The sequence below is a fragment of the Podarcis melisellensis genome (assembly GCF_964234715.1).
Source record: "Podarcis melisellensis genome assembly, chromosome: 9".
Lineage (NCBI taxonomy): Eukaryota > Metazoa > Chordata > Lepidosauria > Squamata > Lacertidae > Podarcis > Podarcis melisellensis.
The window spans coordinates 49,916,198-49,942,222 of NC_138541.1; the positions used below are offsets into that span (position 1 = coordinate 49,916,198).

Sequence of the window (26,025 nt, forward strand, 5' to 3'; positions counted from 1 at the left end):
GCTCGCTTCGGTTCCCTTATGCCAGTCCGGCCTCTTTCCTGGTTCTCATTGGCTCTTCGTCGAACTCTAACACCGCCCGCGCTCCAATGGTTTCGTTCCTTGATGAGTCTTGGCGGTCATTGGCCAGCTGGAGACGTCGCTCTCAGCTGGTTTCGCACCCCCACTCCCAACCCCCGGCTTGTTTGCTGGACTCCTCAGTCAGGCCTTGGGCTGCTGCTGCCGCTGCTGCTTGTGGACCCTTTCCCCTTCTTTCCTCCGTGGTTCGGTCGGGCCTTTCCCATGGACTGCGCCGGCCGCCTGTGGCGCTGAGGGGGAGCCGCTTCTTCCTCACCGTGCAGCGGCGCAGGTGCGGGTGGAGCGGGGCCGCGCAGGGCGTGGTGGGCTGCGAGGGGAAGGGGACGCGGGAGGGTCAGGCGCTGTCAGCTGTCGGGAGCGCCATGACTGGCTCCGGGAGGGGCTGCGGAGGAAAAGCGCCGGCCAGCGGCCTCGGGCGAGCAGGGACACCGCCGAGAAGCTCGGGGAAAGTTGGGCGAAACCTTCTAGGAAGCCGCTTGGTCATTCATGGCTAAGCCACAAATTTATTTCAGGCTGCGGAGTTTGCAAAGCTAAGCCGGGTCCGGTATGGTTTCAGATTGGTTGGGAACCGCGTGTTGAGATTCCTGGGTTGGACTGGATGACCCTTGGAATTTTTTCCAGCTCTACAATTCTTTGATTCCATATACTGCTATTAAGGTGGGGGAAGCTACGCCTCTTTCAATCCTAAAATTTCATTTACTATTGCATGTCGTATCAGCTTGCATTTGGGAAGAATTTAGTCAGAGGTATTTTAATTTTTTTAGCAGAGGTTTTTCTTTCTCTTTGAGTATTGGTGTCCCAGAATAACGATAAATGTATCTGAGTAACAGACCAGTTCATTGAAAATGTATACTTACTGTTTCAGATTTCCCTGCGAACCAACCTTAACGATGAGCCCTTCGCAATGGGACTTTCCTGTGGAACTATGCTGCCGTCCTATGGCCTTCGTTACACTCACGGGTTTGGATGTAGTGTACAATGCTGTTCATCGGGCAGTTTGGGATGCCTTTTGTGCAAACAGGAGAGCGGACAGAGTACCAATTTCTTTCAAAGTACTCCCTGGGGATCATGAATATCCTAAATGTAGGACAAAGGTATTGCTTTTTGTTTTATGTTTGGAAGTAAAGGATTATGTCTTGATTGTAAAATATATTTAATATGAATTACTTGCTATTTGCAGTGATTCTTGTAATTTTTTGTATAATCAGTTTTCCACTTGAAGGTTAATTGAATGCTGGAATCAGCTAAAGAGATACTTTCAAAAGGAAGAATATAATTGTAGCTTAAATCTAAAAACTGAGGCTAGAAGCCTTATTCTGTATCTGACACAAACCAAAGCATGCTTTGCAACTCTACTTGAGACTATTTTAGGAATAAATTGACAGTTGTCACAGTGGAGGGATTTAGAAAGCGGAGTCACCCAAGAATCCATATTGAGACTTCTGTTTTTAACTTGTCCATTCATAGTCTGAGTTAGGGGTGAACAGTGAAACAAACAAAAAATTGTGAGGTGCCCCAAAACATTCTTTCCAGACAGGTTGAATGGCCAATAAAATGGTGAAAGCAATTCGCTGTAAGTGAGTATAAAGTGATGTACATTGAGGGAGGGGAAGTCCTGATTTCTTATATATGTTAGTTGGGTCTGACCTGACTAACCTGGAGCAAAGTCTTGGGGTTTTAGTGGATAGCGCTAAGAAGATGTTTCATTGTGCAGTAGCTGTTAAAACGGGAATATCACGTTAGGAATCATTAGGAAACAGATTGGAAATTAACCCAATATTATAATACCATTGTACAAATCTTTATTGAGGCCACACTTGGAACACAATCTACAGTTCTGGTCCCCTCACCTCAAGAAGAAAATTGTAGAGTTGCAAAACAATATGGAAAAGTGCTACCAAAATGATCAAGGGGTTTGAGCAATTCCCCTGTGAGGAAAAGTTACAACAATTTTGCCTTTCTAAGTTAGGGGGGGAAATGGGAATGATAGAGGTGTATAAGATTATGCATGGTGCAGAGAATGTGGATTGGGAGAATCTCCCTCCTTTATGATACTAGAATCCAGGACCTTGGAAGATTCAGAATGGGCAAACGAAAGTGCTTCGCTCAAATGCATAGAAATATGCTCCCCCAAGATGTGATGGGCACCAACTTTAAAGAGAGATTAGGCAAATTCATGGAGGATAGGACTATCATCAGCTTCTGGCCATAATGGCTATTCTCTGCCACCGAAGTCGGAATCTTTTAATAACAGGTGCTGGGAGGTGCAGGTGAGTAGAACACAGTTGTGTTCATGTCCTGTTTGCAAGGCTTCCCATAGGCATCTGGTTGGCCATTGTGAGAACAAGATGCTAGAGTAGATTGTGATTCTTGCTTTCTTACAGTGTATCATATTTACGTAGAAAGTCCTAAGTATAATGAAACTTTCCCCCAAGTGTATTCTGCTCTAGGCAGTAAGGTTGGTGATTAGCGTAGAGAAGAGAAAGGTTTGATCCTTTATTGTACTTCTGGTAGCTGTGATTGAGAAGGACATGGGATAAAGCAGAATGTTTAAGTGCTGCCATAAAAATATCAGTCACCAAAACTTGTGTAAGAACAGAGAGAGCAGCTCACCTTGTTTGTCAATGCTTGCAGAGAACAACGTATGAATGGTACATTCCAAAAGGAATCTTGAAGACTGGCTGGATGAACAAACATCTGAACTTGGTGCCTGCACTTGTTGTGGTGTTTTATGAACTGGACTGGGATGAGCCACAGTGGAAGGAAAAACAGTCAGAGTGTGCTACTAGAGTTGAAATTGTCAGGTATAATTTCAAAAGACTTCTTAGGTATTAGCTTAGTAATGGCTTAATACAAACATATTTGGAGAAAAGTCATCATTCACAAGCTTCTTTCTTCCACTTTCAAGACAGATAAGCAGGGTGCAATTCTGAAGTCATTGGGGCTTCCTACTGAATGTAGAATTGCACTGTAACTTACATATGTAAGGGTGCTTTTCCAACAGAAGTGTAAACCATAGGCTGGATTTAACTTAATGAGTTCCACTAGTGCAGTGGTTCCCAAACTGAGCTCTGTGGAGCACTTGGTCTCCCCGAAGCATCTCCAAGTGCTTAGCAAATAAATAAACACACGCCTTTGGCATAAAGGCAACAGTAGTGCTCCATGACGAATTTCTCTCCTGAAAAGTACTCTGCACCTGAAAAAGTTTGGGAGCTTGTGGAAGCCAGTGCAAGAACCTCTGCAAGGACAACAGGGTTTTCTCTTTCTCTTCCCCCACCCAGTTGGTGAGATGAAAGGGGTCATCATTCTGACTGGCAAGCTGAAATGCTTGTGCTGACAGAATGATTGCTGTTGCACTATGTTGAATTCATCCCCATGTTTGAAATGCTACTTTTTTTAAAAAGCACACATACCATCTTAGTTTACTTAGTTTACACCTTTGGGAAATCTAACATAAGTGGAAAGAGAGAGAGCCTGCTGCTGAGCTCTATTGCTTGCTTTAAAACAAAAACAGAAAGCCTCCTTTTAGTTAAGATTGTACTAAATGTTTGGTTTGACTTCAGCTCTTGAGACAGGCAACGTTTATTACTCAACGTATTTTGCAGTATGTATGGTCTAAAGGCTTGCATGCTTACCATCCTCAGTTTGATGTTATTTATTGCTCTTACAGGCAGAGTTTGCAGGGAAGAAACACAAAGGTTGCTGTGGTTTTGATTCAGAAGAAAACACCGTTACCTCCAGGTGAAGTACAATTGAAAGCTAAAATGATCAGATATGAAATAAATGAACACAGTAATCTGAAGTTGTGAAATCCACCTGTTTTTCAATAGAAGGCAGAATAGAAGGCCATAAAAAAAGTGTGTGGGGATTTTATATTACTGTAGGTTGAATGTTTTTCAGTAGCAGTTATTTTATTTATTTCTAAACATTTTCATATACCACTGTATCATAGAAATATATCACAGCGGTTTACAACAATCTCAGAACACACAATAAAATAAAAACAAGTTAAAAGCAAAAGAATTAAGAGCATACAGTATATCTGTCTGAACCCTTGGCTGGAGACAGATGAGAGAGCTGAGACTGATTTGAAAACCATGTTTTCTAGGTTCCTTTTTATTTGTGTTAAAAGCCTTTTACGCTGTCCTTACGGTGCAGGTTGACGTTCTCTTTGGAATCTAGTGCACCACGGGTTTGGATATATTGTAATCAACTGCAACAGCAGTGTTGTTCCTGTAGGTCAAAAATTAACTCCACACTTGGTTCAAAGGGGACCATTCATCTTATATGTTGTAGTGCACAATGAACTTATTTGCATGTCATGTAAACTATGGTCAATAGTGTACCATGAATGTGACAATCTGTCGCCCTTTGACAGATTTTCAGAAAGTAGATGGTTCAGCATTTTTACAATTTTATTTTAGGAGAAGACGTTATTGCTTCTGAAAGGGCAGCAGCTTTATGCAATGCTTGTGACCTCTCTGGAAAGTCGCTGTTTGTTTTGCCACATACTGATCACCTTGTAGGTTATATTATAAGGTAAGTAAATTATGTCAGAGGCAGGCTTTTCTTTAGTTATTTTTTTACCATGGCCGAAATCATCCTCATGCTTGTTTGAGAGTCACATTGCACTCAGTGGTGACTGGTACCTATTGAGGCTGGTGGGGAAGAAGGCAGGGAACCCAACAGTAGATGGAGCCAGAGGCAATGAAATGCAGAGCAAATGCTTTTTAGTTTTGTCCTCATCCTCCCTGCTGAGTTATGCAAGGGCAACACTGAGACTAAGGAGGAAGAAACTGTCAAGCAATGCCACCATGTGGACTGGTTGCAATTGAAAAGACAGGCAAGTGAGGCTGGCTGAGGGCAAACTGAGTTTGGTGAGGTAGTGCCCAGTTTACCCTAATAGAACAGCCTCTGCTGCTTCTGAGCAATTATAAGGTCAGGCTGTGCATATGGCTAGTTTTTAGATAATAAGCATTTTTAAAACCTCTCCACAATTTAACACATTTTCTTTCATGTGTATTAAATCTCCACCAAGTGTGTTTGCATCGACATTTTATGGAACTCTTGAATACACCCATTACCTACATGTTACGTATTTCTGTTGAAACATAATGAATCCACCACCATTTTATTTCTGGAAAAGCTGTGTGCTCCTGTTCCATGCTGCTGATATACATAAGCTTTAAGTTTTATGGGAGAGAAATTAGGGTGAACGTGTTTGAAGCAAGGCAGGTAGTTATTGATACAGTGAAGTATTAAGACTCTTGCTTCATTTTTAAGCAGTTGACCTTTTCTTTCATAGGTTAGAGAATGCCTTCTATGAACACGCACAGACATACTATTATACAGAAATCCGCAGGGTGAAATCTCATAAAGAATACCTGAACAAAACAACACATCAGGTATAACTAGCAACTTTATTAAACTAGTTGGGCTATCAGTGCTGAAGAATTTAGAAGCACCATTGCTGCAAATCCTGTTTTTATTGGTAGTTTTAAGAATATTTTATTTATAAATATTTTATTTATAAACTTATTTATAAACAAGTTTATTTTAGAAATATTGTTATTTATTTATTTCTTACTCTTCTACTAAAAGTATGCAGGGGCATATACCATAACAATGTTATAACCATATGTTCTATAAGAATACAGACCATTTCTAAAATCATACCAGAATGCAAAACAAATCAAAATGCAACTTTAGCAGCAGCAAGAATAAAGCAAGTTATATGTTAAAATCAGCATTAATAACACTAGGTGCTACACATTTAAAAGCAGGCCAAATCCTTAATTTATGATGGAATAAATTGATTTGGTATTCTTAGAGCTTGGTATTAATCTGCATTAGTGTTGCCTAAAACGTCATGTTGATGGCTTTAAAACTAATACCACCTTTTAAAAATACTGTACGTTGGTTGTGTTGCAGCTTCTGTTTGTTAGACACCAGTTCAAAATAGGATTCTTCAGTGAATTGAAGCAAGACACACAGAATGCTCTAAAGTAAGTACTTGTATGCAGAGGCTGGAATCATGGGACCCTCCCACCTCCCCCAGTCTGGAAAGAGAGGCATATCTGCCATTTGTGGGTGGGATGGGAGACAAAGGAGTGGAGAGCACCTTTCTACTGCTATTCTTAAAATGATTTATTACCATTCTCCATGAGTAAATATGCACTGCAGCATTTTACGAAGTATATTTAATATATTTCCTCTGAAGTAACTTTATTCAAGAGAAGAGGCAACAGTAAACCCCTTTAATTCCAAAAGGACTCTGGGCCTTGCTGTTGTAGTCCAAAGAAAAGAAAAGCAATACATTTGGGGCTCACTAATTTACCGTATTTTTTGCACCATAACACTCACTTTTTTCCTCCTAGAAAGTATGGGGAAATGTCTGTGCGTGTTATGGAGGGAATGCCTATGGGTGGCATGTCTATGGATTTTCCTCCTCTAAAAACTATGTGCATGTTATGGTCGGGTGCATGGTATAGAGCGAAAAATACGGTATTTATTCTACAACAAGTGAACAACTTCTAACTTTAAAATTTCTTTCTTAGAAATTACAGAACTGCATATAATCTTGTACATGAACTGAGAGCTCATGAAACAAACATATTGGAAATCAAGACTATGGCAGGATTTATAAACTACAAGGTAATGACTGTTGATTTAACTTGGCCCTTCTTAGGACATTTTGTAGCAGAAGTTCCTATTCTGGGTGATTTAAGGACAAGGAACACTTCTTAGTTGAATATCCTGAATGGATGTGAGGAGGCAGTATAGGCAGAATGAGTAAGGTAAAGCTATGTTCCTACAGACCTTAATGACCTTTCTTCATGCTCTTTGTATAAAATATATAGGCATAGTGTAATTGGTCCTCAACAAAGTCATAAAAAGTTATATCTAGTAAATGGACAGAGGGCGGGTACGTTGGGTCATGAAGGATGGCACTGAAATTGCAGAGGGTACAGTTTGTGCAATGATGAATAGGTGACAAGACCAGAAATCATAATCCTTTCTTAAATTATTGCCCATGGTTTTGTGTTATCCTGGAGGCTAGAAATGCTAAAAATGGTGAAATCTTGTGTTTATTTACTTGATTTTATTATATTGAATTCTTCTATACTGAATCACGTGAAGTATATGGATTAAAACATCTTTCTACTTTTAACTTTTAAGTTCCATCCCCCCAATTCAACTTATTCTTCTTTCAGATTCAAGTAATTGAAAAGTTCTGGTAGAGATTATTTCATGTTAACATGGGAAAGCACCCGTGAGAACAGCATTCTCCTATAAATGCAGATAGGTTTCTCATCAAATTCTTTCTGAGGGGGGAGTCTGTTGCCCATTGCTGTCCTTGGCATCTTTGCGATGATTTGAGGTTACTTCCTGTGAATAACTGGAATTTGTGCTTCTATTACATTTTGACTTTTCATTTTGACTCTCTGTAGGAAAAAATGAAGTAGTCTGAAAGGGCAGAGAGGAACATAGTTAATATAATACGAATGTGTATTGTACTGTTACTGTTCACCTACAACAACTGTATTCTGTTGTAGTTGTCAATCTGGTATACCATTGAAAAAGATTTTAATCAAAGTGTTTTAATTTCAAATCTTTTCAGATTTGTCGCCTTTGTTTTCAACATAATACACCGCTGGATGCAATTGCACAGTTCAGAAAACACATAGATTTGTGCAAGAAAAAAATTGGGAGTGCTGAATTGGCTTTTGAGCATGCTGCCTGGATGTCAAAACAGTATGTTTTTACTTAGTAATTTTACTACTGTGATTAGTGAATTGATGAGCTGATTCAAGCTGCACGGTGTTGCTTTTGGTTTGCAAGTTATTACATAAACCTTATGACATTCCACATCAGTTATAGCTGTAGCTCTGTGAGGAAGGTTGCCATTATACCCATTCTACAAATGAAGAACCTGAGGCTTAAATGACTTGCCTCAGGCTACTGGGGTGTGAACCAAAGTGACTGTTGCAAGCTTCAAATTATTTTGTGCTCGTTACCTAGATTTCAGTGTTTTTCTTTTCCAGACATGTTTCAGAGAAGAAATGGGGAACATGTTCAGGGATACACTAGAAATAAATATATAGTGAGCTAATATATAGTGAGCCAGAGAATGTCCACCAACGTGCATATTCTGTTAACAAGTAACCATCTGTATGCACCTATCGTACATGAGTAAGCATTGCAGATGTTAATCACTTGCATAATTCTGATTTTATTTTTTGGCTCAGTGGGATCATTAGAAAGTTTGAAACAAATATAGAAATCATGACAGTTGAGACAGGTAGTGATATATTTGGTGGGTTCCTTTATTTTAAAATTATTTTGGTTTGAGGCAAAGGATGCCCTGAGTTTTCAGACTTTCTATTTCTCATGGCTATATAGGAAAGTTTTGGATTCTTTCCTTAAATTAAGATTCTTGGGGTCCTGGAAAGAGGTCAGGATTTTGTGTGGCCCATGAGTTAGTTGCCTGTTGCTACTCTGCTTAATCCTTCTGAAAAATCTGAAGTGTCTGGTTCTGCAGGTGTGTGTGTGATTTCCCCCCCTTTTTGTTTTAAACAGATTCCAAGCTTTTGGAGATTTGTTCGATGAAGCTATTAAACTAGGACTGACAGCTATTCAAACTCAGAATCCTGGTTTCTATTACCAGCAGGCAGCATACTATGCACAAGAACGGAAGCAATTGGCCAATAGTCTCTGTAATCATGAGGTGAGTCATAGGCTGCCTTACATTTGTTTACGCTCCTTTGTGAGACCATATTCTTACAAGGTTTTCTGCAAGAAGTGACTATAGCTTTTAGGGTTTTTTTTAAAAATACTGACTTCTAGATAGCTGTGCTGACTCATTTGTGTGAATGGTGTTACCATGCACTGATCAGTGGTGTGCAAAAAGCTGATTCCTGTTCATTCCTGAGTGTGATTCCAGTGCAGCAAAGAACCCACATGGGCTGCTATAAAACCATACCTGCGGGACATAGGTTATAAAAATTAACCAAAAGTAAGGCTGAAAACAGAACTTATTTTGATTTATCAGTGAATTTCAGGTAAAGGTAACATGAATAATAAGATTTTTGGGTTAGCAAGTTGGTATTTTTTAACTAATGAGTCCACACTCAGACTCCTAAACTTGTAGAATTAGATCACCAGGATCATCTAGTCCAACCCCCTGTAATTCAGGAATCTTTTGCCCAACGTGGGGCTCAAGAGTCTTATGTTCTACTGACTGAGGTATCTCAGATCCTGTAATCTCTTCTGTAAGCTTACTTTTATAAGCCCATAACTTTTGGTCAAGAGGTTTATATGTTTACTTATAGACATATATACACACAGAGATTTAAAAAAACTTGGTTTGTGTATGGTAAATGCATGCGTTGTATAGTCTAAATAATGCACACCTTTTAGAATCCTAGTGTATGTCGGCACTCTTACTCAGTTACAGGTTTCTAAGCAACTTTATTTGGGCACAGACTCTAATGATAGGTCATGCTACATTAGTATACTAGAATGCCCATAAAAGTGTTCATTTAAAAGTATGTGGGGAAAAATAAGAAAAAAGAACTTTAAATAGCAGTTTTGTAGTCTTCAAACATAATCCAGAACACCGGGGGTGTTCAGGTCTCCCTCTATTAGTTAGATCATGCAAAACATAAACATTTTTACTCTAATAGTTAGCTCTGCAGAAGCCATAGTTAAGTGTACACGCATGCACAGTCCTGCGTCCAAATATATTTTCATGAATTGCATTGAATTCAAGAGTCTTAAGCAGGTATACGTAGGTTCAGTGTAATGCCTTTATGTACCAACAAGCATTTTTCTGTTTCCATCCTCTGTGCCAATACAGGTTTGGGTGTGGTTTTGCTTCTTCTATAAACACATACATTTTGGAAGTCTTCCCCTCCCCACCCCCAGCATTCAGTTGTGTGTTTTATTATCACACTGTGTCATAACCTTTAACAATATAGTTAAGGCTCTCTTTGCTTAATTTGCAGTCTTCCGTAATATATCCCAATCCAGATCCACTGGAAACTCAAACTGGAATGCTTGACTTCTACGGACAAAGACCATGGAGGCAGGGAATACTAAGTAAATATCTTTTTCATTTTCTTGCCTACAGAACATAAACAAAAAGCAATCTTAGTTAACAAACGTTTATCCTAATGTGTGTATATTTCAAATTGTGTTCCTGAGAGCCTTATATATCCTGCCAAGCATATTGGGGAAACTTCTGTGACAGGAGTAAGGAACCTGTTACTCCCCGGGTGATGTTGGTTCATTCACCATTCTGGCTGCTACTGCTGGAAATCATAGCCCAACCACATCTGGAGGGTTTTCTACCTCTGCACTATGAGAAGACTGGTAATGCTAGCTGAGCTCCTCTGACTGACAGCTTCCCTGCTGCTACTGATCTTATCCTTCAGTGCCCAGGTGTGTACTTGCAGCTCATCCAGGGCAGTGATAAAGCCCAACAGACTTAACCCATGTCTCAAGTGAATCAAGTATGGCCTAAGACATATCGTATATACTGCAATACATGACAGCCTTACTGAAGTTACAGATAGGTAGCCGTGTTGGTCTGCCATAGTCAAAACAAATTTTTTTTTTCCTTCCAGTAGCACCTTAAAGACCAACTAAGTTAGTTCTTGGTATGAGCTTTCGTGTGCATGCACACTTCTTCAGATATGAAGAAATGGAAGAAGTGTGCATGCACACGAAAGCTCATACCAAGAACTAACTTAGTTGGTCTTTAAGGTGCTACTGGAAGGAAAAAAATTTTTGTTTTAGCCTTGCTGAAGTTCATCAAGAGGCATATCAGTTCATCAAGAGGCATATCAGTTCAGGAATGGTTCCGCAGAGTAGTAACGTGTTCTGTGGAAGCTTGTACCGTAATAAATTGGTTAATCTTTAAAGTGGCACAAGACTAGAGGAAACAGATGGGCTTGTATATTTCTGTTCATGTGGAGATCTACTACCTCTGTTGAAATGAATGAGGCAGCCTATGCTTGGAAAAGCAACTTCTGTTTGTTAGAGCCCATACAGAGATTTGGAACGGGATGACAGTGAACTAAGCCTGTGGTTTTAAACATTCCATTCAAAGGCTTAGAATGAGTTTACCAGATAAATGCAAACCCTCTCATTGTGTGATATAAGGCTTGTGTCATTATTAGTAGCCTCTATAATAGCAAAAATTAAATAAGTGTTGCTTTTCTGGAATCAGTCCTTTTATGGGCTGTTGCCAAGAAACCACAGATTGTGAGGTTTTGGCTTTGTTGCTAAGAGCAGTAATTTTCCTAGAAGGCTGACTTAGACCATAGCACTTAAAGGTGCTTTAGTTTTTAGTATGTTTAATTATTTCAGCCTATCTTTTAAAACAGTCTACTTAAAAGAACAAAGAATACACCTGAGTTCTAAAACATTCCTTCTCCTAAGATACAGAGCGGTGTTTAGAATCTGAACATTCTTGAACTGGAACTAGGCTTGTAACAAAAGAATGTACATTACTTCATTAAGATGGATTTTTCATTGTCATATGCAGGCTTTGATCTCAATGATCCCGAAAAGGAGAAAGTGGGAATTTTGGCACTGCAACTGAAAGAGAGAAAGGTTCTTCACTCTGTAAGTCACATTTCAATAGTATTTATAGTTTGTCATTGTAAGGGCAAATATAACTTTAACAATACTTTTTATTAGGAGCTAATAATCACCTTGCTGAGTAATGCAGTTGCCCAATTCAAGAAGTACAAATGTCCAAGAATGAAAAGTCACTTGAGTAAGTATAATATTCCTAACTAATGTTTAATAAAACACATTTTACAGTTTTTAATACTGTAAATAATATAATGTTCTTTTCAGTGGTTCAGATGGGTGAAGAGTATTACGATACTAAAGATTACACCAAAGCTTTGAAGTAAGTATGATTTTTATAAATGCCACTGCATGATTTTAGGTATTTATTTTTTAATTTTTGTTTAGTAATTTAAGTGAAAATTGGAAAACTTTTTTCAGCAGTGTATAGAAGAGGGTTGTGAATAGGTCGATTTGAAAGTTATTGAATCTATCATAAATTGTAACAGGACAGGTTATCCTGGCATAGCTTCAGTGAGTTCAGATATTGCAGGTGGTATGCAGCTAGACAGTTAGCACTAGCACAAGGACTTTTGGCTGTGCAGCAGAACTTTCTCTTTCCTCTGTGTGCCTCTTAAATATATTTGGGGGGTTTCTCAAACCATCTGCAGATTTAGGGGGCATGTGGGGAGAGGAGAGGGAGGGAAAGTTCCTTTGCACAGTCAAAAGTCCTTCTGCTAATAAACTGTTTAGCTGGATGCCACCCTGTGGCTATAATTCAATATGTACAAATGTAATAGCTGATAAATTCTGTATTTTTTATAACTGTTTCTAGAGGAAATAACTTGGAAACATGAAGGTATGGGGGAAATACTGCGTTTCTAAAAATGCATTAACATAACGACAGTACTAACCAAATTTGCTATTTTCATAGTGGTTTTCCCTAGGACACGTGTTTTTATTGCCTTTTTTTAATAAATATTTATTCAAGATTTTCTTAATACAATAAAGAAAAATCAAACAAAATAACATATACTTTAACAATAATCATACTTTCTTCACTTCTTTGGACTTCCTCACATCTCTCGTTCCTGCGTTCCAAAATTTCAAACTTTACCCAGCAATTTATCACCTTATTTTAAATTCTTATCTTATAATTTTCCAATATTGTATCCCTAATTTTGGATAATTTAACCCAAACCTTAAAACCTTAATTTTAACATAAAATTTATCCAAAATTTATATTTTCTCATAATTACATTTATCTTCATCTTCCTTTTAACTAGCTTGTTGGTGCCCTATTGTTAATAATCTTACATCTCTCTTAACATTCATACAATTTACAATGTTTTTGTAAATAGTCCTTAAATTTCTTCCAGTCCTCCTCCACAGCCTCTTCTCCCAGGTCTCGGATTCTGCCAGTCATTTCTGCTAACTCCATGTAGTCTATCAGTTGCATCTGCCATTCTTCCAGCGTGGGCAAATCTTGGGTTTTCCAGTGCTTGGCGACAAGTATCCTTGCTGCCGTTGTTGCATACATAAAAAATATTCGGTCCTTCTTTAACACCCTCTGGCCGACGATGCCCAAAAGAAAGGCCTCTGGTTTCTTAGGGAAGGTATACTTAAATACCCTTTTCAGCTCATTATATATCATTTCCCAGAAAGCCTTAACTCTAGGGCAGGTCCACCAGAGGTGAAAGAACGTTCCTTCCGTTTCTTTACATTTCCAACACTTATTATCAGACAAATGGTATATTTTTGCAAGCTTGACTGGGGTCATGTACCACCTATATATCATTTTCATAATATTTTCCTTCAAGGCATTACATGACGTGAATTTCAAACCGGTGGTCTATAACCTTTCCCAGTCGGCAAACATGATATTGTACCCAATGTCCTGTGCCCACTTTATCATAGCCGATTTGACCATTTCATCTTGTGTGTTCCATTTTAGCAGCAAATTGTACATTCTTGACAGTACCTTAGCCTTAGGTTCTAACAATTCCGTTTCTAGCTTTGATTTTTCCACCTGGAATCCTATCTTTTTTATTGCCTTAACTCAGTAGAGTGCTACTGAGTTGCAAATATTTTGTGACTGATATTTCAGTAACAATATTTGTCAAGTAAATTATTGAATTTCTTTTTGAGTATAGCATTTAATTCCTGTTAAAGGTGAAATCCTAGGGTGGGTATGCTGTGGAAGGTTTTAGAATTCAGCAACAGCCCTCTTGTACCAGCATCTCTTGAGATACATCAGCCGGAAGTCGGAAATATATCAGTAGAATGGCCTACTGATGTATCATACCTAACTGCCAGAAAACACTGTTAGAGCAGGAAGAAAAATAGAGCATTGCTAGGGGAGAAATAGACTGATGCCATAGTCTGCACCCTCTCAGATACTGCTCCTACACATTGCACTGCCATGATGGGTTTATTTCCCCTGTGCAGGGCTCACGTGTTTTTGACATACACCCCTGTGGTTAGTGTGTGCCGGCAGTTTTTCCATGAGCACTGGAGGAGTAACCAGTGGGATTTCTTCATTCTGTGTTCAGCTTAATATTTCAGTTCAGCTATTAGAACAAACCTCCAAGTTACTTTTGCGGCATGTAAAATTAACCTTATGTACTACTTTAGCTTTGTTTGCTAAGAGGAAGTCAAAGATGTGAAATCGGATCCCAGTTGTCATAGGGAACTGAAAATGTTCAGATTAATTTCCCCCCTAGGAAACTCACATCACAAAGCTTATTTGATCAGATGCATCTTCTATTTGGCTTCTGTGTTATTTTTATATGAACTGTCAGATTCATTTGCTTAGTTAAATTCTCTTTTAACCCTTTTCCAGGCTGCTAGATTATGTTTTATGTGACTATCGTAGTGAAGGATGGTGGACTCTTCTTACTTCTATACTGACCACAGCACTTAAATGTTCCTATCTCATGGCGCAAATAAAAGATTACCTTACATACTCATTAGAGCTGCTGGGAAGGGGTAAGGAAGTGCACTTCATTTCTATCTTCTTCTTTTGATTTGAATGTTTATTAGCACAAATCTGGGCAGATGAAAGGCATTTGTGGTGTATGGAACAGCCCTGCCTAAAAGGGTTGTTGTATCTTTAAGAGACCCCTTCTTTGTGGTTTTGCTTGAAATGTGGTTAGACAATCTAGGGCCAAGGAGTTCTATGTTCAAATCCCAACTACATTAAATTCCCTGAGTTACCTTGGACTGTTCAGTAACTCTCAGCCTAACATATGTGTGTGTGGAAGGTGGGCACACATCTTGCTCTGAGATCTTTGTAGGATTGGGATAGAAATGCAACAAATATGCTGAACCTTCTTTGGAGCTGGTTGCAAGAACTAGACCTTGATTTTGAGTATGAAGATAGCTGGGGAATGTTAAAGCATTTGCAGGTATTACAGGCAGTAACTCTTCATTATAAATTGAAGGTGGGGTATAAATATTATTATTATCATTATTATTATTCCTTTTTTCCTAATTTGTTTTTGTATTTTCCATCAGCGTCTACTTTGAAAGAAGATCAAAAATCTCGGATAGAAAAGAATCTGATTAAAGTTCTCATGGTCAGTAGGTAGAATCCAACTTCTCTGAGACAATCTCCAAAAATGTAAAATGTTTTTCATATAGAACTGATATTCTTGTTTTGGATTCAGAATGAGACTCCAGATCCAGAACCTGAATGTGATACGGCTTCTGTGAAAGCTGCCCAGAAGTTGTGGACTGACCGCGTTTCTCTGGCAGGAAGTAATATCTTTACAATAGAAGTGCAAGACTTTATTCCATTTGGTATGTATCAAAGCTATTGAAAATAAAAAAGTCACGTTTTGCGCACCTGTTGGGAAAATGAAAGTGCACACTTCAATTCTGTAAACATCCATATTTCATTTCTGAAAGTTTTATTTTTTATAGTTTACAGATTTTACTAGATTTGGAAGTAGGGACTTGATACAGTGCATAGATATATTTATGCAGAAATCTTCACTAAAAAGTTTAGCATATACACTTTAGATCTCGGGTAAAAATTTCAACTGCAAAATGTTTGTGTGGTATGTCACGTTCATTCCAGTTGCCACAGGGAACGGCATCAAATCATTTTTTAAAATCGCACAGATGCATAGCACACACAAAAAATTTGCACCTTGTCAAAACTTTTGCAGGCTTCATCTCATCAGAATGATTACTATTCCTGTAAATTTAATCCAGTGCTGCCAAAAAGAAACTTAAGTTAAATACATTTTCCTATTGTAGTCAAGGGAGAATCTATCCAATGCTTTGGGAAATATGGTGGTGTGAATCTCCACTTTAAATTCATGGTGAAACATGATGTTGGGCTGAGCTGAAGCATATTCTATTTTTTCTGTGCACACCCTAATATAAAATAGATATATTATGATACATCTTGTACATATTGAAGATAAGTGAACACAATAGAAAATCAGAAGCTGCTCTGCCTACTGCATATCTGCCTGGATTGCAGCTAGAGAATCTCACTTCAAGTGTTCCATGTCTTTAGCTAGGGCAAGAAAGAGAAGAAGACCCCACTTAACTGAACTACCATTGGTCTTCTGTGAAATATGACAGTCATACTTAATACTGTGTTTCTTGTCTTCTTTTTTTTTTTTTGCTCCACACTCTAGTGCAGTGCAAAGCCAAGTTTCTTGCTCCAAGTTTTCATGTTGATACACCAGTTCAGTTTGACATATGCTTGAAAGCTGATTGTCCACATCCTATCCGGTTTTCTAAGCTGTGTGTTAGCTTCAATAATCAGGTAATTTAAAAAAACAACAAACCTTGCATTGCTTTTGAGGAAGGTTAATACCTTCTTGATGGGCAGTGGATAAGATTTGCCTTCTGCTAACCATTTTAATACTACAATATATCAGTACTTCCTTTCCCCCTTTTTTTTCTTTTTTAGAATCTGCAAATTTATTTCTGTATAGGTAGTGATCCTTGTAAGTACAGACCTGATTTAATGGTGGTTCCAACAATATCAGGAGGGCACCGTGTTGGCTATCCCAAGTAACCAGTTAAACTACTTGCAGTGCAATCCTGTTTGTCTGTACTTGGAAGCAAGCCCCATTGAGTTCACTGGGATTTACCCTCTAGTACAGTGGTACCTCGGGTCAAGTACTTAATTCATTCCGGAGGTACTTTCTTACCTGAAACTGTTCTTAACCTAAGGTACCACTTTAGCTAATGGGGCCTCCTGCTGCCGCCGTGCCGCCGGAGCAAAGTTCTTAACCTGAGGTACTATTTCTGGGTTAGCGGAATCTGTAACCTGAAGCGTCTGTAACCTGAAGCGTATGTAAACCGAGGTAACACTGTACCTAGGATTGCTGTATAAATTACAAATCTTTCCTTGAACTTTTCTCATCTTAAATAGCTTCAAAATGCAATTGATAGTTCTTTTTCAACATACAGTCGTACTTTGGTTTTTGAACAGCTTAGTTCTTGAACATTTTGGCTCCTGAATGCCGCAAACCCGAAAGTGAGTGTTCCAGTTAGCGAACTATTTTTAGAAGCCGAACATCCGATGCAGCTTCCACGGCTTCCGATTGGCTGCAGGAGCTTCCTGCAGCCAATCAGAAGCTGTGCTTTGGTTTTCAAACATTTTGGAAGTCGAACATACTTCCAGAACAGATTCCGTTCGACTTCCAAGGTACAACTGTATACATCTGTGAGTATTTCCTGTTGCTGCTTTGACATGAAGTGCATAGTATGTGTAACTTTTATTTAGCTCTAAAAGGGTTGGGAGGCAAAACAGTAATCCCAGCAAATGAGATTTGGTACATTATTCTACTCTTGTAGTGGTGCTGTTTTTGAAAACCTGCCTTTTTTTTTTTTTTTTTGACTATAGGAATACAACCAATATTGTGTGGTGGAAGAAGCCTATCAAAAAAGTGACATGGAACCACCCAGCCAGGGGACATTGTGTCTTATCCCTGGTAAGACAAAGAAGTTCACTTTCAAATTTGTGGCAAAAACTGAGGATGTGGGAAAGAAGATTGAGGTAAGCCCTTAACTGATATTCAAAACAATACATTAAAAAGCTCAGTGACAGGTTGATTATAATTCAGTAGTTTGTTAACAGCAGCAGACTAATCCAAGGGAGTACTGTTTTAACAAACAGGAGATAGAATTAGATGCCCAAGGCCTTTGCACTAGTAGGACATTTTGAGCTGTGCTGCAGCACTGCACCAGATGGGACTCTGCAGGGCATTGCATTATTCAGAAGGCCAAAATTGCTGCATTAGTAGAAAGGGGACATGGCAGAGTTGAAGTATTTTCTAGAAAACCTAGGAATCCTAAGATCACAATCCTGTGCACATATAGATTGTAGTGGGACAAGCCCTTTTGAATTGACTTCTGAACAAAGTTTCCAGTAAAGGTGGCATATATTGAAAATAGAGCCACACATAATAGGAAAATTCTGATGCTGGAGATTTTTATGTCCAAAGGGGCAGGCTGATTTATGCACAGACAATTCAGAATATTGATTTGCCCCAGCATAATTTCATAGAGAAGGAGGTGGCACCGGTACTGTGAATTTTATATTAGTATGGTTCTGGGTGAATGTTGTATGTGTCATGGCATATGTTACATGGACTGGAGTGGAAAAGTCCCAGTGGTATTTGTCTCTCTTCCAGATCACATCAGTGGATTTGATTCTGGGTGGTGAGAATGGCCGGTGTTTGATTTTGAACTGGCATGGAGGAGGGGGAGATGCTGCTTCTTCTCAAGAAGCATTGCTTGCAGCTCGTTCCTTCAAAAGGCAACCTAAACTTCCAGATAATGAGGTTCATTGGGATAGCCTTGCAGTTCAGACGAGCACCATGTAAGTGGGAATCGGCATGTGCAATGGCAAATGTTTAATGGATACATAGAATGGTCTGGTGTATTAGAGGGAGTGTGTGTGTGTGTGTGTGTGTGTGTAAGGTAAAGGGACCCCTGACCATTAGGTCCAGTCGTGGCCGACTCTGGGGTTGCGGCGCTCATCTGCTTTATTGGCCGAGGGAGCCGGCGTACAGCTTCCTGGTCATGTGGCCAGCATGACTAAGCTGCTTCTGGTGAACCAGAGCAGTGCACGGAAACACTGCTTACCTTCCCGCCGGAGCGGTACCTATTTATCTGCTTGCACTTTGACATGCTTTCAAACTGCTAGGTGGGCAGGAACAGGGACTGAGCAACAGAAGCTCACCCCGTTGGGGGGATTCGAACCGCTGACCTTCTGAACAGCAAGTCCTAGGTTCTGTGGTTTAACCCACAGCACCACCCGCATCCCGTGTGTGTGTGTGTGTGTGTGTGTGTGTGTGTGTGTGTGTGTAAACTAGAAAAATGCTGAGTTTCCCTCTCTTCTTCCCATTTGTAAAATGGAAATGGTGGTAATGAAAATAGTATAGAGAAGTGCCTGAGCATGTGTTATGCTGGGCAGCTAATAGTAGTGCATTTAGCATTAGTCCACATTTGTGACATTGCAGAAGTATGTGGCGAGAAGAGAGGATATGAGGGGATTTGAAAGGCATGTGGAACAAAAGTCAACTGTTTGCCTTGCATAGAATGCTGCTGCTGTGTTGCAAGCAGAGGCTTGCGCTGCAGCAGCTAGAGGAGCGGATAAGACCAGGACGTAAGAATGTTGAGAGGTAGCAGGCAGTTGATCTTTCTCTTGTTTTTATTAAAGGGTCATTTCCAGAGTGCCAAACATTTCTGTACAGCTAAGTCACGAACCTCCTGCCCTGACAAATGAAATGTACTGTTTGGTTGTGTCAATTCAGTCACACGAGAAGACTGTTGCCAAAGATGTAAAGCTCACAGCAGGCTTAAAACCAGGTATTTGTTACGTGCCATGGTACTTGCTCACATTTCCTATAGAGAGAGATGGACTTATTATGGAAAGGATTAAATCACTCCCTTCTCCTGTACTGTTATGACAAATAAATTGCTATAGACAATTTGGATTGGTGCTGGAAGACAACCAAACACAGGACTTTTTTAGCAAGCTGACTTCAAAGTGTAACTTAAGAAGCTTTCAGCAAACGATTGTTAATCTTAACCACAGTTTAGGATTCAGATGTAATGCTAAAACAGGGTTACTCTAAAATGGAAGCAGAAGTTTCCATCCTCCTTGTAGTCTTGCTGGGAGGTGGGTTTGCAACAGGATGGTCAAGCTCAAGGTTCACAAATCAGCTCCATGACAATCTTTTATGTGAACTGGGCCAATGTGGTTCTGAAGAACTTAACTTTGCATGAGATCAGTGCTGCGTAAAGTTCACATTGACTGCAGTTTCGTAATACAAGTAACTTAAAATCTTTCCTAGTTGTTGCTATTGTAAACCTAACAAATATGACAATCTACTACCCCCTTATTTTAGGCCAAGATGCAAACCTGACTCAAAAAACTCATGTGACTCTAAATGGAACAGAAATGTGTGATGATTCCTATCCTGCTTTACTTACTGATATCCCTGTAGGAGACTTGCAACCAGGTGAAAAGGTAAATATGTCCCTTACTTTATCAGTGTAACAAGTATTAAAAAGCAGTGATGGAATTATGTTGCACATGATTACCTCTGAGATACAGGCCCCAATCCAAAGAAGATTGATTACAGTTCAATTCCCTTTTCACTCCAATAGAAGTTCAGGATTATGATATTTTTTTGGATCTGTGCCACGATACTTGTGGGACAGTAAGGAGGGAAACTGTTTCAGAATTCAGAATTTGCTCAAGAATGATATTTGCACATAGTTCAAACCACAACCACTTGTTTTTCCAAAGTAAAACACGAAGCAACCTAGGAACACAAAATGGTTTCATATGCACACATAGTTGAGATAGACCTAGAAATGATTTTGGATGTGATGTTTTAAAATAAGACTTCTGCATATTGTGCTTAGAGGTCTTTGGTATTTGTTTTGTCTACTCACTTTTTGTCTCTCCCTCCCTCTTTCTCCCCCTGATTGTTGTAAAGCTGGAGAAGACCTTATATATTCACTGTGGAACAGTTGGCGCTAGGATGTTTCTTGTATATGTTTCCTACCTAGTGAGTGCGACCATTGAGGGAAAAGAGATTATCTGCAAATGTCACAGGGTATGTTGGACTGGTTGGCAGTTGGTTTTTTCTTAGATTCTCCAAGTGTATCCTTGTGCGCATGACTAGCTAAAGTCTAGGGTTTCCTAAGCCTGCAGACTACATGCATAAGTTCTATTGGAATCCATTATGCATGGATGGTTTGACAAATGTAATCTTTTTAATTCTTTTTTTTTGTTTCTGTTGTTTATATTACAGCATCAATAAATTGAAATGAAGTAGGACATTATAAATGTATAAACAGTATCATGAAATGGAATATGTTTACAGTATAATATATAAATAAAAATAAATTGAGTGGCTTGTTTATAATGTGGTCAACCAGAAATGCATATTAAGAGAGACGTTTCTTCATTATCCATTTTGATAAGCTTGGCTATCAGTGATAAAAGTAGTCATTCCTCTGGCAAGATGTTCAGAGGAAGAATGGGTGTACCGTTCTATAACTGAAAGAAGGCAAAATAAAGAGGTGTCAGGAAATAGCTAGGATGTTGAACACCCAGGTCCTCAACATGCAACAGTCTCCTTCAACTCAAGACAATGTTTCTATCCATCTAGTGCTAGTCTGCACACCTTGTAACCAGCTAAGCTGAATGTAGCCGCATGTGTCCCTCAACTTTTGCATTCTGGCAGGCAGCGAAACCAGGAAGTGTATTGAGCCGCTAGTAAGCTGCCGTGCATGAGTTCAGCTTAGTGAGTGATGACTTGTTCAGACCTGAGCATAATTTTTTTTGGGGGGGGGGCTAAGGTGCCAAATGACTCTGGTGCTGAAATAATAGAACCAGTGGGATGAAATAATATAATTGGTTTTAATAATGTGTGTTTTAAGAATGCAACTAATTTGAGACAGTAGTTACTAGTATTGACCATGCCTCTATTTTTGGTTAAAAAATAAGATGCTGGTACTCGTTATCTTGATAAATGTGTCATAGGTGCTAGCACATGATGGCTTCCAGGGTTAACGAAAAAAGAGGTGGTGGTGCTGTGTACTGGTCAGTACCACTTTCCCCACACACACACCCTGAGTATGGATAAGATCAAGCTATATTTGGAAATTTTTCCTTCTCTGATATAGGAGGAGGTTTTTTAGAGTACCTATAGATGGAGGAGTTACTGTGTGCATGAGTTGCAGAGGAATGATAAAGCTTTTGCTACTTTTTGGATGTTGGCCCATGAAAATCGAAACTGGAGGATGATTTAGGGTTTCTTTTTTATGCAGGATGAAACAGTTACTGTGGAGACAGTATTTCCATTTGAGGTAGCTGTTAAGTTCGTCTCAGCTAAGGTACGTTACTAAAACCTGATTGAAAACGTTGCCTGGATAGACAGTATGAACAATAAAATGACCCACCTTTTGTTTCTCTTCCTGGCAGTTTGAGCATTTAGATAAAGTGTTTTTGGACATCCCATTTTTGTTGATGACAGACATCCTCAGTGCTTCTCCTTGGGCCCTCACTATTGTAACTAGCCAGCTGCAGCTTTCTCCTTCCATGATGCCTGTGGATCATCTAGAATCTTACGTGGAGAATGGTGAGAACCTTCCTGTGTATTCTTAAGCACCCTTCTGGGATGTTGTTTGGGAAGAAACCCATTGATTGTTACTGCATTACGCCAGGCATACAGTATGTGTTTTTATTTTATTTAAATAGGATTATTTTGACTTATATTGCATAGAATTAGTAAGCTTTTCTCAAAAAGCAAAACCTGGAGATTAATTTGACTCCCTTGCAAATGTACTCTTTCTGCATTTCCTCCACCACAATCAACATTTTGTCATAGTTGCTACACAGTAAAATGTCTGCACTTTTACAATAAAGTAATTTGGCAGAGATGGTGAAGGCCCACCAAGTCCTGTTTGACTCTGGAAATATTTGATAACATATAATCCTATCTTTAAGGGATGCGGGTTGCGCTGTGGGTTAAACCACAGAGCCTAGGATTTGCCAATCAGAAGGTCGGTGGTTCGAATCCCCACGACGGGGTGAGCTCCCGTTGCTCCTACCAACCTAGCAGTTCGAAAAGTGCAAGTAGATAAATAGGTACCGCTCTGGCGGGAAGGTAAACCGCTTTTCCATGCGTTGCTCTGGTTCGCCAGAAGCAGCTTAGTCATGCTGGCCACATGACCCGGAAGCTGTACGCCGGCTCCCTCGGCCAATAAAGCGAGATAAGCGCCGCAACCCCAGAGTCGGTCACGACTGGACCTAATGGTCAGGGGTCCCTTTACCTTTAATCCTATTTTTTGTCATTAAATGACTGCTCCTTCTGTCTTTATGTGATTTGGTTCCTCTGCTTTTTGCTGGGGGACAGGAAAAAGTGAAACAGTGTTCTGTACTGTGCATATGCTTGTGTTCTTTATAGTCTTCATATGTTAATGTTTGCTACACTTACTTGTATGTAAATATAGAGTATGGTCATATAAAACATTCATAATGATTTCTGTGTCTGAGAAACTTTAGACTGAACCTGACTTTTCTGATAGTTGTTTTACAGACAGGTGAAAGTGCTAGTGAATGTTTTTGCCTTCGTTGTCCATTACTTCCTACTGGTCAAAGTGGAGTGGCTACTGGAAGTTATGTAATTTCCTGGAAAAGGTAAATATTCCCATCAAATATCCCATAGGTTAGTCTTGTACAGTGATACCTTGGGTTAAGTACTTAATTCGTTCCGGAGGTCCATTCTTAACCTGAAACTGTTCTTAACCTGAAGCATCACTTTAGCTAATGGGGGCCTCCCGCTGCTGCCGCGCCACTGGAGCATAATTTCTGTTCTCATCCTGAAGCAAAGTTCTTAACCTGAGTTATTATTTCTGGGTTAGCGGAGTCTGTAACCTGAAGTGTATGTAACCTGAGGTACCAGTATATATTTCTTCCTTATTGATGAATATCAATAAGCATTATCACAGTTCACGCCTTCTGGCATACAATTTGGGCAAAACCGAGAGAAGCCTTGGCTATCTAATTTTGTATCTTTTAGCCAGATCCAACAGTAGTCCTTTAAAATAGCAGGGGTGAAATAGACTGTGGAAAAACATTCACACAGATACCCCAGGCAGAGGGGCTGCTGAAGAAACCCATTCACACAAATTTTGAACACATGAATCTAGAGAGTTCAGATGAGGCAGATCAGCATTTCTCTGACTATTCAAGGCATACTCCCAGCCGAGGAGCTTGTTTTTTCATTATCGGCTCCTTAGTGAAACAAACAAGGCATTCAGGGAACCAGTTCTTTAACAGAATGCAGTAGGAACAGCTTTCATAATATATTGCTGAAAAGAAGAGCTTGGAGTGAATGTTGCCCAAGGCAGAATTTTGTCTGGAGTCTTAAGTTTACATTGTGGACTCTACTTTGTAATTTACCTGGGATGGGGGCTTGGAAAACTCTTCATCAGGTTTTGCTGGGCTTCTGAGGACCCACCTGGTGCCTTGAGGCCTCTGCAAAGGCTTTGGCCTGCCTGTCATGAATGGGGCTCTTCTCACTGCCCAACCTGTGTAGTTCTGTGTGTGAGTAACTAACAGCATGCAGACCAAAGCCTGCATATACGCCTCATGTGCTTATGTGCTGAATCTGTACCCATAACGCCAGGTGGCCATAAATGCTTCTGCTAGTGTGGTGAGGAGCCCACGGTACAAACCTTCAGACCCAACACTTTAGAGCTTCATGTAGCAGAGGTGGGGTTAAGGATTCTAGCTAGGCTGTAGTTTTAGGCAGAATCCAAATACTGGTTCTCAAACGGCTTAGTTATCAAACAAATTGGCTCCTGAACGCCGCAAACCCGGAAGTAAGTGTTGTGGTTTGCAAACATTTTTGGGAAGCCGAATGTCCGATGCGGCTACCACTTGAGTGCAGGAAGCTGAAAAACAAGGTCCCTATGCTTTTCTGTTCCCCTAACCATCTGCCCTTACTATATTTTGGTGTTCATGTTTTATAACCTTTAATCATTCTTCACAATACTTACCTTGACTTATTATGCAAAGCACTGAATTGTGCAAATCTGTTTTTGTCACCTAGATCCTATATCCCTTTTTGTCCCATGCCTCTAATAATTTGATTTTCTTGTAACTCTTTCCTCTTATCTTTTAAACTGAAAATTAAGAAGTCGTTTACTGCTGATTTTTTTGTAGTGTTAAAATATTTATCTCTGTTTTCTTTTAAAGGCGCACAGCTGAGAAGAGCATACCTGTTGTTAATACTGTGATCACACTCCCCCACGTTATTGCAGAAAGTATCCCACTTCATGTTAACGCAGGTAATGCAAATTTATGCATAAAGTCATACTCGACCTCAGATGCTCTCAAACTCTTACCGCAGTGCAAAATTAGATTCTGGTGTGTTGCAAAAGTGTTGCTTACTAACATAGTTTGTGGACAAAGTCATTTCCCCATTAAATGTAAAGGACTGGGTTGGGTCCACTTTGTCATACTTGGATTAGATCCACTAAAATCAATGCAATTTAAGTTAGTCATAAGTCCTATTGATTTCAGTAGGTCTGCTCTAAGTATGACTAAGTTTAGATCCAACCCTTTGTACTGCCACAGCTCGCTCCAGTTTCTGAAATATAAGAGGCAAAAAAAGATCACAGTTCACACAATTGATAGATGCAAATTCTGTTTGTCACCTGTTTCCATCTTTATAAAACTTCCATGAGAACACACACGATTGCTTGAACTTCTTTCCTCAGAAACATAGAAAAGCAGACCGACTCCCAAACCTGTCCAATAAGTGTGACAGGCTGAACATCCTGGGTTCAAATCTTTGCTAGGCCGTGAAACTCCTGGTGATATGGCGCATCTCACCCTAATTCAAGCAACCTCTCTTTGCCGTTTCAAAGGCAGGATATAAAATGTAATAAATAAATGCTTATTTGCTAAGTTGTTCCATCATTTTGTATGTTTCTGGGGAAAGAAGTGATGCTCCATTCGTTTGTTACAGATGTGAATTTTCATAAAAGCAAAAGACTGAAATAGGTTATTCTAGTTCCATTTTTTAAAAATCCAGACTGTAATGCACAATCTTCCCTTTTCACTTACTGCTGACAGATGGAATTTGCCTTGCAGCACTTCAGCAACTTAACAGTGTCTAAAAAGAGACTGGTATTTTCGTCAGTCCTACGTGAAGCTACAATGTTTTTATGGTTACTCCTGTGTTTAGTACATTTTTAATCTTCTTGGTTTCTGAGGTATATAACCCTAAATAGTGTTAATATATACTTTCAAAGTTGAGAAAGGAACAATAAATGCTATTTTTGCTGAAATACATGTAACTTCTGTTA

At 39.5% G+C, this 26,025-nt stretch overlaps 1 protein-coding gene across 5 annotated transcripts in view; it reads left to right on the forward strand.

Moving 5' to 3' along the window:
- Positions 1 to 170: 170 nt before the first annotated feature.
- TRAPPC11 (trafficking protein particle complex subunit 11) overlaps positions 171 to 26,025 on the forward strand; it is a 68,774-nt gene continuing 42,919 nt past the window's right edge. For 2 of the 5 annotated variants that reach the window (XR_014172025.1, XM_081926341.1), the window contains exons 1-27: positions 179 to 346; positions 941 to 1,169; positions 2,710 to 2,879; positions 3,746 to 3,816; positions 4,500 to 4,614; positions 5,381 to 5,480; positions 6,007 to 6,080; positions 6,633 to 6,729; positions 7,697 to 7,830; positions 8,656 to 8,803; positions 10,083 to 10,176; positions 11,627 to 11,706; positions 11,782 to 11,860; positions 11,944 to 11,998; positions 14,498 to 14,643; positions 15,172 to 15,233; positions 15,324 to 15,456; positions 16,308 to 16,438; positions 17,528 to 17,680; positions 18,318 to 18,505; positions 19,349 to 19,497; positions 20,040 to 20,161; positions 20,637 to 20,756; positions 21,976 to 22,041; positions 22,130 to 22,286; positions 23,236 to 23,347; positions 24,911 to 25,002. Coding sequence is in view for 4 of the 5 variants with exons in the window: in XM_081926341.1 (XP_081782467.1) it covers positions 966 to 1,169; positions 2,710 to 2,879; positions 3,746 to 3,816; positions 4,500 to 4,614; positions 5,381 to 5,480; positions 6,007 to 6,080; positions 6,633 to 6,729; positions 7,697 to 7,830; positions 8,656 to 8,803; positions 10,083 to 10,176; positions 11,627 to 11,706; positions 11,782 to 11,860; positions 11,944 to 11,998; positions 14,498 to 14,643; positions 15,172 to 15,233; positions 15,324 to 15,456; positions 16,308 to 16,438; positions 17,528 to 17,680; positions 18,318 to 18,505; positions 19,349 to 19,497; positions 20,040 to 20,161; positions 20,637 to 20,756; positions 21,976 to 22,041; positions 22,130 to 22,286; positions 23,236 to 23,347; positions 24,911 to 25,002 (3,052 nt within the window). In the remaining variant the exon portion in view is untranslated. Of the gene's footprint in view, positions 347 to 940; positions 1,170 to 2,709; positions 2,880 to 3,745; positions 3,817 to 4,499; positions 4,615 to 5,380; positions 5,481 to 6,006; positions 6,081 to 6,632; positions 6,730 to 7,696; positions 7,831 to 8,655; positions 8,804 to 10,082; positions 10,177 to 11,626; positions 11,707 to 11,781; positions 11,861 to 11,943; positions 11,999 to 14,497; positions 14,644 to 15,171; positions 15,234 to 15,323; positions 15,457 to 16,307; positions 16,439 to 17,527; positions 17,681 to 18,317; positions 18,506 to 19,348; positions 19,498 to 20,039; positions 20,162 to 20,636; positions 20,757 to 21,975; positions 22,042 to 22,129; positions 22,287 to 23,235; positions 23,348 to 24,910; positions 25,003 to 25,434; positions 25,997 to 26,025 lie in introns of those variants that run through there. The other 3 variants (XM_081926343.1, XM_081926340.1, XM_081926342.1) reach the window with 3 other exon arrangements.